The sequence below is a fragment of the Micromys minutus genome (assembly GCF_963924665.1).
Source record: "Micromys minutus genome assembly, chromosome: 11".
NCBI lineage: Eukaryota > Metazoa > Chordata > Mammalia > Rodentia > Muridae > Micromys > Micromys minutus.
In genome coordinates, this window is record NC_137980.1 from 28,108,235 (window position 1) to 28,122,053 (window position 13,819).

Consider the following 13,819-nt stretch of genomic DNA (forward strand, 5'->3'; position numbering starts at 1 on the left):
AAAAGGCTGAGCTGGGGAGCAAGGGATTCCTGGGTTTACACTTCATGCCTAGCTGCTCATCAGCAGCACCCACTTGGTTGGTAAACACAGATGTACAAATACATAATTTTACTAATTATAACATTTGTAAAGATTTTCTTCATTTAAATCTTTAAGATATATTGTTAATTTGGCCTTTAGACACAAGTCTGTAATTCCAGATACTTGGAAAGATGAGGCAGGAGGATTACAGGTTTGAGGCCTTTCTGAGCTACAGGGTACATTCAAAGTCAATCGGGGCAACTTAGAAAACTGCATTTCAAATGTACATGTGTGCTCATGTGTATGTGTGTGTATGTGTATGCATGTGTGTGAGAGAGAAATGTGGGGAGAAAGAGAAAGAGAGAGTGAGAAGAGGAAAAGAAGGAGGAGAAGTAATGTAGGGAGCATGAGGGATTGAATGACCTGGGAATTTATTTAGTTTAGTGGTAGAACACTTGCCTATCGGGCATAAAACTATGGGTTCAATTAAAATCAAAACCCTATTGTAGCTTTTCAAAAGAATTTTTAAATGTCCTTTACCCTCATTCTTTTAAATGGGAGTATAATTCTATGCTGAGATAATTAATTAGTGTAGTAGAGAATAGGTCTGGCCCACTCTTCAAGATAGTAAGGAAGAAAAATAATGAATAATCTTACCCAGCTATTAAACCTATGAACCACAACAATAACCAGAAAAGCAAGTGAGTTCTCTATTTGGTCCTCTAATAACTTATTTCCATCATAGACAATGCTGGAAGAAATCACTTAATTTGAATTCCTTCTAGTTAACTGCCCCTTCCATCCAATGTCATGTCAAAGAGGAATCTTGGAAATCAGACATTGGCTCTTACCCTTATTTCAGTGATAGTCAACATGTCCCTCCCTGTCAGGGTTTCCATGTTAGATCTTCCATGTTCTGATATTTGCATTTTACACAGTCCTTCTCCTAAATTTGGTAGAAAGAAATGGCTCTATACTCAAAACAATATGTATAAATCAAGCTTTGCAACCAGAAAGAGCTCTGGACAGTGCCATAAGAAAGGACACATAGCCACAGTGAACATCTGGAAATGAGTCCCATATGCCTAACAGATTTGTCAGGACAAGTCAAGGACAGATCCGGAAATGTGCTCCACTGTTGACATCACCAGCGTGAAGCACTCATTCACTGACCCAGAGTCTCCATGAAACTGGACACACCTAGAGTTAAATTATACCAACATGTCCACTTAGGGCAAACTGCTTCCTAAACCTTCACTTCTTCATGCTAAAAAAAAATAAAGCTAATAATTTTATAATCATAAGATAATACAAAAATCACAGTGTTATCTTAAGTATTCCGTGGGATAATAAATAATATAAATACTTATAGACGAGGGACTACCGCAATTGTTACTGGAGAAGTATCATCCTGTAATCCTTTGGGTCAGATGCATAGACACACATCTAAACACTAGACAAAGCCAAGGGAATCCTGAAGAAGGGGGGAAGGTTCACAGGAGTCAGAGCTCACAGAGACTGAACAAACACCCAGTGAACCTACATGGATCTAAGCTAGGTTCTTTGCATGTGTGCTATGTTATATAGCTAGTTGTTCTTGTGGAATTTCTTACAGTGCAAGAAGGCAGCTCTCTCTGATTCTTGGACCCACATTTTCTCATACTGGGTTGCCTTGTCCAACCTTAATATGAGGACATGTGCCTAGTCTTATTGTAACATGTCAGTCTGTGTTCCATTGGTATTCTTGAGAGGCCTGCTCTTCTTTTGAAGAGAGACAGAGAAAGATCTGGGGAAAACGGGAGGTGAAGAACGGCTGTTGAAATGTAACACACAAGAGAAGAATAAAACATAAATAAATAGTATAGATAATAGATGAATAGAAATTTTTATTGATAATGTAATTTTTGAAACATTCACACATGAATACTGTATCTGTAGTATCCTGGTCCTTCCTCCCAAGTACACAAACTACTCTTCTGGAAATTTCATACATAAAATATCATGTCTGAGTAAGACCTACATGATTATAACACCAGTTGATGCAACAATGTGGAGGCAGAGACTCCATAAGGGCCCACTCTCAGATGAAGAGCTACAGGTGATCACCACATAAAAGAGGTAGAAACCATTTTTCCAGGGGAAACTTCCATATACCTTGTCTAGTCTCAAGAGGTCATTCCTAAACACATGTGGATACAAGCAGTACCAATAGGTTACTATACATATATGTGTGTATATAGACAGACAGACAGACAGATAGATCAACAGATACATAAAGATAGCTATATAAACAATTATATAAAGCTATATAAAAAGTATTTTATAAGACAGTAATGTAAGTTGTAACTCTGTCAGATACTCACAAGCTAGCAGTAATCTCAAATAAACAACTGGGATTTGAAGCATGAACTTACTGTGTTTTTATGTAACTGAATTACAGGAATGAGAATCCTGTGAAATTATCATGCTTTGTGAACTTAAAACACTAAAACTGAGTTCTGATTCAAACTCCTAGTTAAGACTTTGAACTTTGAACATGAGAGAAAGTAGCCTTTAAAAAATGCTATTTCTTCTCTCGTTTCTATATTTCCTAGACGTGGACAAAGGAAAGGCACAGGCTGGCCTCTCTTTGCAGCTTCCCTTTGTTGATAAGCAATGACCATGGCTGGGAAAACTCAAGCACTGTTTCTTTCTTTTCTCTTCTTTTCTTTTTAAAAATTTTTTTTTGTTACAGTCTTGAAACTTGTGGCTAAGAACACAAGGAAATACATGACCACTAAGAAACCACAGAAAACATAGAAACTCAGAAACTTTCCCCAGAGGATGTGGCTATGTGTACAGTTTCCCTTAAAATATAGATTTTCAACTCATTCCTAAGGGGAAAAAGAAAAGCTGCCTTGGCTATGGGGTGTATCCCCTAATAATAGATGCCCACCAATATTTTCTCATGAAATAAGTTTGCCTGAGGGATTTAGACATTCTGTCCCTTCAGAATTAACATTAGACAACTGTAATTTGCCCTGGAGTCTCAATGAGCCAGTTCATCGTGTCTAAATGTAAGCAAACCATGGAGAAGACGTAGACAAGATGCCTGTGAACAGATACCAATGGAGAAACCGAGACCCTCAGTCTGCATCAGCCGCATGGACCCCTAAGATCTGCAGGGATTTTTTTCCTACTACTTACCAAGGGCTTGGTTTCATCTTCATCTTTGAAATAATAAAGCTGGTCCCCCTTGAGCACAAACCAGCGGGTATGCCAAGTCTTGACAAAGCCTCCTTGCTTCCTCAGCCACCCACACTTGGTGGCATTCTGCCGCCCTTGGCCTTGGGGATTCTCTGTGGAGTCACGGTTTTCTTCCATTCTCAAGCTGATGGATTTCCCTACATGGAAACAAAGGAAAGGGAAAGAATAAGGTGTTCTGTTGCCACTGTTCCTAAGGAGAGCTAGAGAGGGAGGGAGAATGAGGGAGGGGGGAAGAAGAGAGGGAGGGAGGGGTAGAGAAAGTCAGAGAGAGACAGAGTCAGAGACAGAGACAGAGAGAGAAGAAAGAGACAAAAGGAGGAAAGGAAGGAAGAGAGAAGTAAAAGAAAGAGAAGAAGGAAGAGAAGGAAGAGAGAGGAGGAAGGGAGGAAGAAATGGAGAGAGGAGAAAAAGAGATAAAAGGAAGAGAGAGAAGAAAAGAGAAAAGAGAGAAAGAATGGAAGGAAGAAAGGAAGAAAGAGAGAGGGAAGAAAAAGAGAGAAGGAAGGGAGAGAGGGCTGAAATGAGCATACTGATTTACTGGCTGGATTTCTAGAAACTGACCACATACCTGCCAAGGGTATGGCCAAAGGGGAGAGCATGGTGTACTTGCCTGCCTTCTTAATGACGCTGGGGGCTAAGAACCCTTTCTTCCTGAGTGGAGTGGCAGAATGGGAAATTTCTGGAAGATAGGGCAATAAAACCAAGCTATGGGCACCTGGGCTTTGGTGCCTGCTGTGCAGAGGTTCTGCGTGTGCAGGCCTGGCTTGTGGTTACCTGAGCAAGCACTATTCCCACACGTGGTAAAGCTTAAGGGGACTATTTTTAAAACCACGATGAAAGACGTTTGTTCTGCACATGTGAAAATCTCTTAAGATGTTTTTCTCTGCTTCCTCCAGAATTTCAACCAGAGGGTTTTCTCTGCCGGGGGAATCTGTGCAGCTGAGGGTGCTTAGAAACAAAAAGAAAACCAAACAAACAAAAAAACAAACTACAGAAAGAACTTTCATGGTAAACCGAATGTCCTTCCTCCGCGGGCTCCCTGGAATCCACAGTCTGCCTTCTGGAATCCACAGACTGCTGCTGACTCTGAATGCCTGTGGCTCATTTTCTTGCTTTGTATCAAGCAGATACCTTTGAGCTCCTTTGCACGGTCTGAAGTAATGTTTAATGTGTCCTGGATTTTGATGAGTCCCTCCTTTCTGTATTCGAGGGAGCCCATGGACCCAAGGGTGGAAGGAGGCAGGCAGGAGATGGGCAGAAGGTGGGCAAGAGGTGAGCAGGAAGTGGGCAGAAGGTGGACAGGAAGTGGGAAGAAGGTGGACAAGAGGTAGGTAAGAGGGGTACAAGAGGTGGGCAAGAGATGGGCAGAAGGTGGGCAGGAGGTAAGCAGGAAGTGGGCAGGAAGTGGACAGAAGGTGGGCTTTTGGCGGCAAGCATTTGTCCATGGAAATAGGAGCCAGTAAATGTGGTGAAAAATTAATATACACATTATACATATATCTGCTTCTAAAGCTTCCTCAAGTTTCTTGCTAATCTTTATTTCTAAACATTTAGGCAGGAAATGGGAAGTTAATCTCGGATCTTCATATGAGGGCATAAACACAGAAGTAACTCATGAAACACAGACTATTTCTACTGACGCATTTTCATGTTGCCTTTATCTTGTTAATTCTGAGTTGTACTCAGAGATGAGCATCCTCACCACCTTCATTTTCACTACTAACTTTTCATTCATTTGTTATGTCCAGAGTCCCGGTGACAAACCACACAGTGTTTTTGCCAGCCCTTCTTCATCTTGTCTCTTCCCTGGAGGCAACAGCTCCAACAGCCTTAGCTGGGGTCTTTGAGCTCTTTCGAGGTAACTCTTCTACTTAGTTGCAGCCTGGGCTTTACTCTCTTTATTTTGGTCGCTTGGACCATCTTCTAGATACAGACATCCTGACTGTACCAACCTTTCCTTCAAGCTCTTTTCTACTTCAGTTACGTTACTGGCATATTCTTGTTTGGTGTCTACGAGTACCCTTTTAATGCTGGAATTTCATGGTTGCTACCTTCTCCCTTCTGGGGTGCACACTGAAAACTTCCCCTGTAAGGGGCATTCCATGGCAGAGACAGCTGACTGCAGGAACGTTCTCTCCCTGTGTGTGCATGTATCCACAGACTGCATCATGCCCGGTGCTTGCTGTAAGTTTGTTGTTCCCGGAGGGCAGGAACTTTCAACACCTTTTTTTCCACTGCACTTGACCTAGTGTAATGAAGCAGGTAGGCTCCATTCTACTTGAACTGTGTGTGTGTGTACATATGTGTGTGTATATATATGTGTGTGTGTGTGTGTGTGTGTGTGTAATCTAAAAAATAAGAGTGTTCATTTATACCACTCTACATAATATTTATTTTGTCTCCTGGTATTTAAATTATTCCAACATATACAATTTATTTCTTCTCCATTTATTTTTTCTTTGACAAAGCAACTTGTAAATTTAAATAAGACCATAAAATAAGCATTCTAACACACACACACACACACACACACACACACACACACACACACACACACCTAGAATGTATTACAGCCAAACAAATTCTTCTTTGGGGCTCTTTTTATGTTGCCTTTCAAATTCATACATTTTATTAACTTAAAAAAATATCACCTATAATGATTTCCAAGGTAATTAGCCAGCTTCCATCAATAACAGAGACATACATGCAGCCAATTCCCTTTTTTCTTCTACTCTTTTTGACTTAGTGGAAAATGTGTGCCTGTGTGTCGGAACGTGGTTTATGGCCCTTCTTGCATCAGTGGCGTATACGTTTGGCTAAAGCTAGAGCAAGCGCGGAGCCCACTGAACTCCTAGTGAAGCTGCAGCTAATTTTATGACTTCATAATACATCATCTCAGCAATGCTAATTACGTTATTAAAACAAACAAAAATGATTTATTATAAACACAGGGGAAAGAATGCCATGCCAATTGCTGTGTGCAAGGAAAACAGAACAAAACAAAACACAGACTTGAACCCTACAAAATAACCAAGGTGTTTGAGGAGAAAGAGAGACATCTGGAGAAAAAGAAACAAGTCCTCACTTCATCTCTAAAATAAAGAGGGAGCCAGATCATTTCTGTGTCGGGTCCTCCTAGTCCCCTACCACGTTTCACCTCAATAATTCTGTAGTGGTAAAGCATCGGATATCCAGATATTCTCCAATCCTAGTGAAGTATCCATCAGTCAGTGTTGGATGAAGTGATCCATGTTGCGTTAGGGTCTTAGGCCTAATGGGGACATTGTTTGCTCTCCAAAGATGATGCTCTCAAACATGATGATCATGGCACACAATGCATTGATAACAAAATTAATCATTGACACTCAATCCTACCTCAACCCCAAATATCAAATATTAGCAAACTTCAAGGAGCAGAAATCCCCATATTCTTCTAGTTTGTCTACTGAGTTCCAATCACTGTCTGCTGAGAAAAAAAGTCATCACGTTGCTGCTCTTGTCTGTTTCCACTGCAAATCGAAGCAGACACATGCTCACCACACATCATCCTTCCAAAAGCAGCTGAGGAAAGCAGCCTAACATTCACATTGGATAGGGACTCTATAGTTAAACCTTTTATCAACTTTGCAATATATATATATATATATATATATATATATATATATATGTGTGTGTGTGTGTGTGTGTGTGTGTGTGTGTGTGTGTGTATGTGTGTGTGTGTGTGTGTGTATTCTACAATCCAGTTTTCTCATGGTCCATAGGCTCTGAGACTACCAGACTCCTATTAAGTCTGGAGCCTGATGTCCACTGCCTTTCTCCAGTCCAATATAGACAGACAGACAGACAGACACAGACACAGACACAGACACACACACACACACACACACACACACACACACACACACACACACCACAGCTTATTTTTGTTTGCTTGCTTTTGTTACGTTTTGTTGTTATTTTTTTTATTTGGAACCCCTCAAGTTCCTTTATACCTACAGTCTTTACTTACATTCACCTCTCTCCACAATGCCCTGCCTTTGGCTCTTTGTACAGCCTGAGTCTAAACTCCACCTCCTCCAGTGACTGCCTAGAATGATGTATGGATGAGTTCAGCTCCTCGGGGTCTCCATTACCCAGCTCTGACCCCACACCTGTCTTCCTAACAATTTCCTGAATTGCTAATTATTTTATGGATTTTTTTGTTTGTTTTTCTTATGTGAGTTTTGTTTGATTTTTTTTCATTGTCTGTCAGATCCTGACTCCCAAAGAACCCTAAGCTTCATGAGGTCAAGGCCCTGGCTATGCTGACCTCAGCATCCCAGCACCTTTCACATACAGGGTCCTCAGCACACAACTTCCAAGTGGAGATATGGTGGTACCTGTCTTAGTTTTGTTTTTATTACTGTGGTTTAAAAAAACAAGAAAGATACACTGACCAGAAGCAACTTGTATGCTGGGGGGGGGGGTAGGGAAGTAAGCTATATGTCCCCACCACGGTCGGTTACCAAGAGAAGTCAGGGGAGGAACTCAGGCCAGAATCTTGGAGGCAGGAGCTGAAGCACAGGCTACACAGGAACATTGTTCATGGATTTGCTCGGTGTGATTTCTTATACAACCCAAGACTACTGTTCCGCGGCAGCATTGTCCAGAGTGAGCTAGCCCCCCAACATCTATCCTCAATCATAAAAATGCCCGTGGGCTTGTCTATGGACCAGTCTGATGGAGGCATCGTCTCTATTGAGGTTCCTTCTTCCTACTGACTCTCCAGCTTAGGTCAAAATCACAAAAAACAAAATCAAAAACAAACAAACAACTCTAAGCAGCACAATATGTAACAGCCACAACAGAGTTCCTGCAAAGTAACTTGGACCTTTTGTTCTTTTTCTTGGTATCTAATGCCTTAGCAGTTGTTGTGTACGTTAGAAACTTGAGGGGTTTTACCCCTTTAGCATGGGAGATTCAGTTAGCATGCAGTCCCAATGGCCACCTTAAATAACCTTGAATGCCCTTTAAAAAAACGTAACAATAACAGCAACAACAACGGACTTCAGATAAACCAGAACCCTGAAAATGTCATTTTTGAGCCTTGGTAGTAAATACAGGGACCAGTCTTGGCTTAGTGACTTATCATCAGACAAATGTGGATTATCTGTTCCCATCCTAAGAACACAGCTGGATGCTCACTTGGCCTATCCTTTCCTTCACAGTCAGGACATTACAGCTGAGCTCTGCATGAGATGACAAAACAGAACCACCAACTGATCAGCATCACAAGGAAAGTGCTAGAACAGTGTAGATACCTTGTTCTATGTAGTTCCCAACTACAGCAGACAACAGACTGAAAACTTAGCCGGCATTCTCCTGTTACTCTTGGGAACAGCCCCGATGGTGGCTGCTGTGACTTGTCCTGGGCTGACAATGCTCCACCATTTAATTACCTTGTAACTGTCCATTCTTGTCCAGTGGCAGATGATTTTGTATCTACTAATGCAGCTATTCTTTGGCAAGCAGAGGAATTAGGATCACATGGTATGATCAAAAAGGAATTCATTCTCCTGACAGAATTTCCCAGACTCAAAGAACACACACACACACACACACACACACACACACACACATATGCAGGAACTTAGACTTCATTCCAACAGAGGATGCATTTACAAAACTACATATAAATAGGATGCCAGATGCCACAGTCATAATCTATTCCAATTTAGTCCTACAAATTAAATTACAAATGTCCGGAAAATAGAAGAGAAGAGATGCAAGGAAGGAAGAGAAGTGAAGGAGAAGGGGAAAGAGAATAAATAGGAAGCCCAAGCAATCCCACAGGGCTCTCCACACAGGGCTGCAGCCGTGTGAAACGCAGGCTCTGCGGCCTCTGAGGTGTGGCCAGGCTGTAATGACATAGGCTTCTCACAGTGGAAGTAGGAGCTCAAGGGTCTGAATGCCCAGAATCTCATGCCTCAAGACCGTCAGCACAAACAAATGACTCCTGTGACTCAGATAGTCCGTGGCCTCTCCTGGGAAAGAAAGTGAGGAATGCCACTGTTGAAAAAATACCATGGTTTACACAGTGTTTGGGGGGGGTGCTTTCCAAGTAGTTTTGGTCGCATCCAACCACCCCCGGTTTTAGAGTCAGGGAAGGCAGGAGAACTGCATTTCTTATGCAAGAACATTCAGAGGCACATGGTATGAGATCACAGATAGCCAATATTTAATTTTCTCTTATTTTCTAAAAAAAATCAACAAAAGCAAAAATCACTGTTTTGTGGGTGTTGGTAACATGCTCTTTTGTCAATATCAATACAACTGATATTGTCTTGGCTATATTTCCACAGTCCAACACATAGCCTACCTGTATAGTTCACATTATAAAAACACACACAAAATAAGAAATCATCTACAGGATCCAGGCATGCATTTGTGGAAACACATGAGCAGAAGGTGCACATGTGTGTGGACATGTGTGTGGATGTATGCTGGTTGAGAGGCCTGTATATCTATCTGGGTCTGTTCCCTAAAACATAAATTTACTTAAAGGTGACATATTTGGTGGCATTTTTTAATGCAAAGAGCCATGCTGCTGGGAGACATTCACACAGATATCTGCAGATGCAGCCTTTTTAACAAAGGAAAGAACATAAAAAAGCTTTGCTATGGGGAGCTGGTCTGTGGTAACATCATATTCCTATCTGTGGTATTTCAAGTTATTTTATAATTTCAGAGAATATTTTTTCAATAACTGTAGTTATGGGCATCTGATACTTAAGTCTCTCTTAAATGTTAAATAGTTTCAGAATCAAAACAACACTGAAAAATACTTTTTCATGTGAGTCAGACTTGATTGGGGACTTCTAGGTATCCAAGTCAGCTCAGTTGGAGTTGCTGGATGAGTGTTGTCGTCTACTATATAAGTCCTTTTTCTTCCCTCTAATTCCATCTGGACATTCCCTGATATCTCTCCTTCTCTCCCCTATGTGTATGTACATAACACACATGTGCAGTGTGTATGTGTTCCTCTTTGTGTGTGAATGAGGGCACCTATGGTGATCAGGTGACAACCGCAAGTGTTGGATCTCATCTTACACCTACTTTGAGGCAGGTCTCTTGTCTACCACAGCATAAGGCAGGGTTGGTGGCCTGAGAGCGTCTAGGGACTCTCCAGTCTCTGCACCCATTTTGCCAGAAGTCCAATGGGATTGCAGATGCACTATTGCGTACAGCTTGATGTGGGTCCTAGGAAACAGAACTCTAGTCCTCCTGCTCAGACAAGTACTCTATCAACTGAGTGCTCTCGGCGTTGTTCTTAGTACAAAATTTGTCCCCCCAAACCTCTCCTGTATATGCATTCTCAGAGATTTCATCTGTCTCTTTAGAGACTAAGCATGGCCAGTAACCTCAGAGAACCCCTGTCGTGGCCTCCTCAGTCCCAGGATTAGAAGCATGTACGACCATATCCAGCAATTTTTTTCATGTGTTCTGGGAATCAAACTCAGGTCCTGCTAGTGGCTGCCTTACTGCCTGAGCTATTTCCCAGGCCCCTGATTCATCTCTCTAACTCCTACTAACAGAAATTGGTGCTCATACAGAATTCTCTTATGTGTCATGGAGCCAAGATTTACTCACTTCTTTGTATATTGAAATTCTAATCTCCAAAAGGATAACAAAGACGAAGTCTTGTAGAAATCACTAAGATCCATGAGGTCTCCTGAGCAGACCCTGGTTGGAGGGAATTATTACCCCTAAGAAGAGACATCAGAGTGTTCACTCTGCTTCTGTGCTTACATAAAGCAGATTTATGTGCACATGTAATCATTACCCACCAAGCAAAGAAGCCTCAGAAAAAAAAAATCTATCTGAGCAGTACTCCGACTTGACAGACTTTGCAGTCCCTAGAACCCTGAGAGAGTAACTATGATTAAAATAACCACGTCTATAGCTTTCTGCAGTAGTGTGAGCTACATCCCCAAGTGAACCAACCTCACCAAAATGTCTGAATATCAGATGGTCATTTTCACCAGTTCCCCTTAGAGCATGGTCTTCGCCAAGGGTATCTTCCCAAACATTCCCCATGGTTTTACACTTTAGCCAGTGGCTAATCATGAAGAAGTAATAAGCTAGCCACCTTGCATATAGTTGGCTCAAGCATACATAAGAGGGGACATTGCATCTTCAGAACAGGAGGAGACAGGCTCTTCTGAAGAGATCTGAGGTTTTGTCCTGTTGAGCTTGAGAGATATCCATCTTGTAACAGGCCAGATATGACTGGAATTACAGCACAGAACATTGAACACTACAACAAAGATGCCTTACTGCATCAGGCCAAAGCTGATTTACCCTTAACTCTACTACCCTTTCCTACCCTGCTTCCTTAACCCTTCTTCCTGTGAGAGCTCTCCCTAGAAACTGCTTGGCTACTGATCAGCTCTAGATTCAAGTGCTATGGCTCTAAGCACCCCCACTTCCTGTTCTACACTCCTTCATGGTAACAGTGGTTTAGTGCAGATGTCGCTGCCTATCCTGGGATGGCTTGCTCTAGTTTTCTGCCTCTCTCCATGATCCAGTCAAGCTATGCTGATGCTCGGTTTTTTGGTTATAGGGAAACCAGGACCAAGAAGGTGAACTGTAAGTACAACTTCTGGATGCATGGAAGGTAGGTGGAAAGCAAAGGCAGGACAGGAATATGCTACCAAGGAGTGCACATGTAAATGGGAACAGAAGCCTACTTGTCAGGGGACAAAACAGCCAGAGTGAGAGAAGATGCCTCCATTAGCAGGCTTTGCCTCCGGAGGACACACAGTACTTCTCCATACTTCGATGTGAATGTGCTGGAAATTTGGCTCAGGTGTGGCAGTGTGTGGGAGGTGGGGGAATCCCTTCAGAGGCAGATCCCAGAGGGAGGTATTTAGGTCACTGGGCTTCATTGTTACCCTTAGAAGGAGTTAATGTAGCTATCCCAGGATAATTCTAAAAACAGCAGGTGTCTATGCCCAGAGAAGGTCAGGCCAATGAGTCTCTAGGCTTCCTGTCTTGCTAGATTTTGCTTGATCCTTTTTGAATATGCTCCCACAGTTGTGATGCCTTTTCCCATGAGGCCCTGGCTAGAGATCCAGTCATCCAATAGACAGGGCTGCGCACCTCAGACGTCCAGCTTCTATCAACAGGAATTAAGGAAATTCTTCTTTATAAATGATCTAGGCTCAAGAATTTTGTTTTAGAAACAGAAAGCAAGCTAGTGTAACGTGATTATATTTCCACCCTAACCAGAACGTCCTACCTACACCCCGTCTTTTACACATTCACAAACAGACACACACTCACATTCATATGAAGATGAGTATATGAAAGCAGAGCAACACCTCAGATTTTCAGAGGAGACTTTACAACCCCAGACCTCTCACAACTCTTCCTAAATTATTATACTGGCTTTCTGTCTGCTCACAGAATCCATTCTCACTGCAACAACATTATACATTCAATCCATGACAGCAGGATTTCCTTTTAGAAAATGGATCAGGTCACAGAATTGTTATGCTTGTGCTTTGCAAATAATGGCTCATTTGCACTCAGAGTTAAATCCAAAACATCTGGCCTGGCCTAGAAAGGCCAGTATAATTCCCATCTACCTTTCCTTAATGCTGGCCCATGACTTTGAATGGCCAGCTCCTCCCCCTCTCCTTCTCCTCTCACTTCTCCTCCCTTCTTCCCCCTCCTCTTCCCCCTCTTCTTTCTTGTCCACCTCCCCCTCTCCCTCCATCCTTCCTCCTCTTTCTCCTCCTCTTCCTCCCCATCATCTCCCTCCTCCCCCTCCCTTCTTCCTCCTTCCCTTTTTCCTCCTCTTCTTCCTCTTCCTCCCTCCCCATTCTTCTTTCTTCCCCCTTCCTCATTAGTATTTTGTTTATGTTTCTTTAGAACTGTACATTTCATGTTGTATGTTTAATATTTGTGAACAGAACATGCTTCCTTGTAAGGAGGTTTTATTTGATTACTAAGGAAATTTTTGATCTATATTTAGAACTATTCTTTACCATCCCATCACCACCTAAGAAATTAGTGAAATAGACTCTTGAATTCATCACATATGATAACCTCAGGAGGAAGGAAATCAAATCAAAATTAAGGCTTTACTGATGATGTGGCTAAGAAAGCATCAACAGATACATGGTGGATGTCCTGCAATCTTTTCAGATCTTGATGGACATTACTAATCACCTGGGTGAGTCTCCAGATGTCCCCTCAATAGAGAAATCTTAAAGAAAGAAAAAGCAAATGTGAGTTGAATATTTCTTTCTTTATATTAATTAACTGGATATGACTAGACTCTTCAAATAGCACCAAACGTTTGATTTTATAAACATATCAACTTAGACATTCCTGTGTTCTACTATATCTGTTGTCCAGCCAGGTTTGTTTTGAAAAGCAGTAGGCAGAAGGTTTCCACATCTACATCTAATATATATCTAGATTATGCTACCAAAGGTGAGAACAACAAAGATAAAGGAGAAATCTGAATACAAGAAGGAGAGGGGAGCAGATGGCCCAGGATTCT

The 13,819-nt window shown here is 41.8% G+C and overlaps 1 protein-coding gene across 2 annotated transcripts in view; it reads right to left on the minus strand.

Moving 5' to 3' along the window:
* The window catches only part of ARHGAP24 (Rho GTPase activating protein 24), a gene marked incomplete at its 5' end in the record, with an annotated part of 368,413 nt that overhangs the window by 299,975 nt on the left and 54,619 nt on the right, over positions 1–13,819 (minus strand). For both annotated transcript variants that reach the window (XM_080924806.1, XM_080924805.1), the window contains one exon: positions 3,208–3,404. In XM_080924806.1, the coding sequence (XP_080780932.1) occupies positions 3,208–3,384 (177 nt within the window). The remainder of the gene's footprint in view (positions 1–3,207; positions 3,405–13,819) is intronic.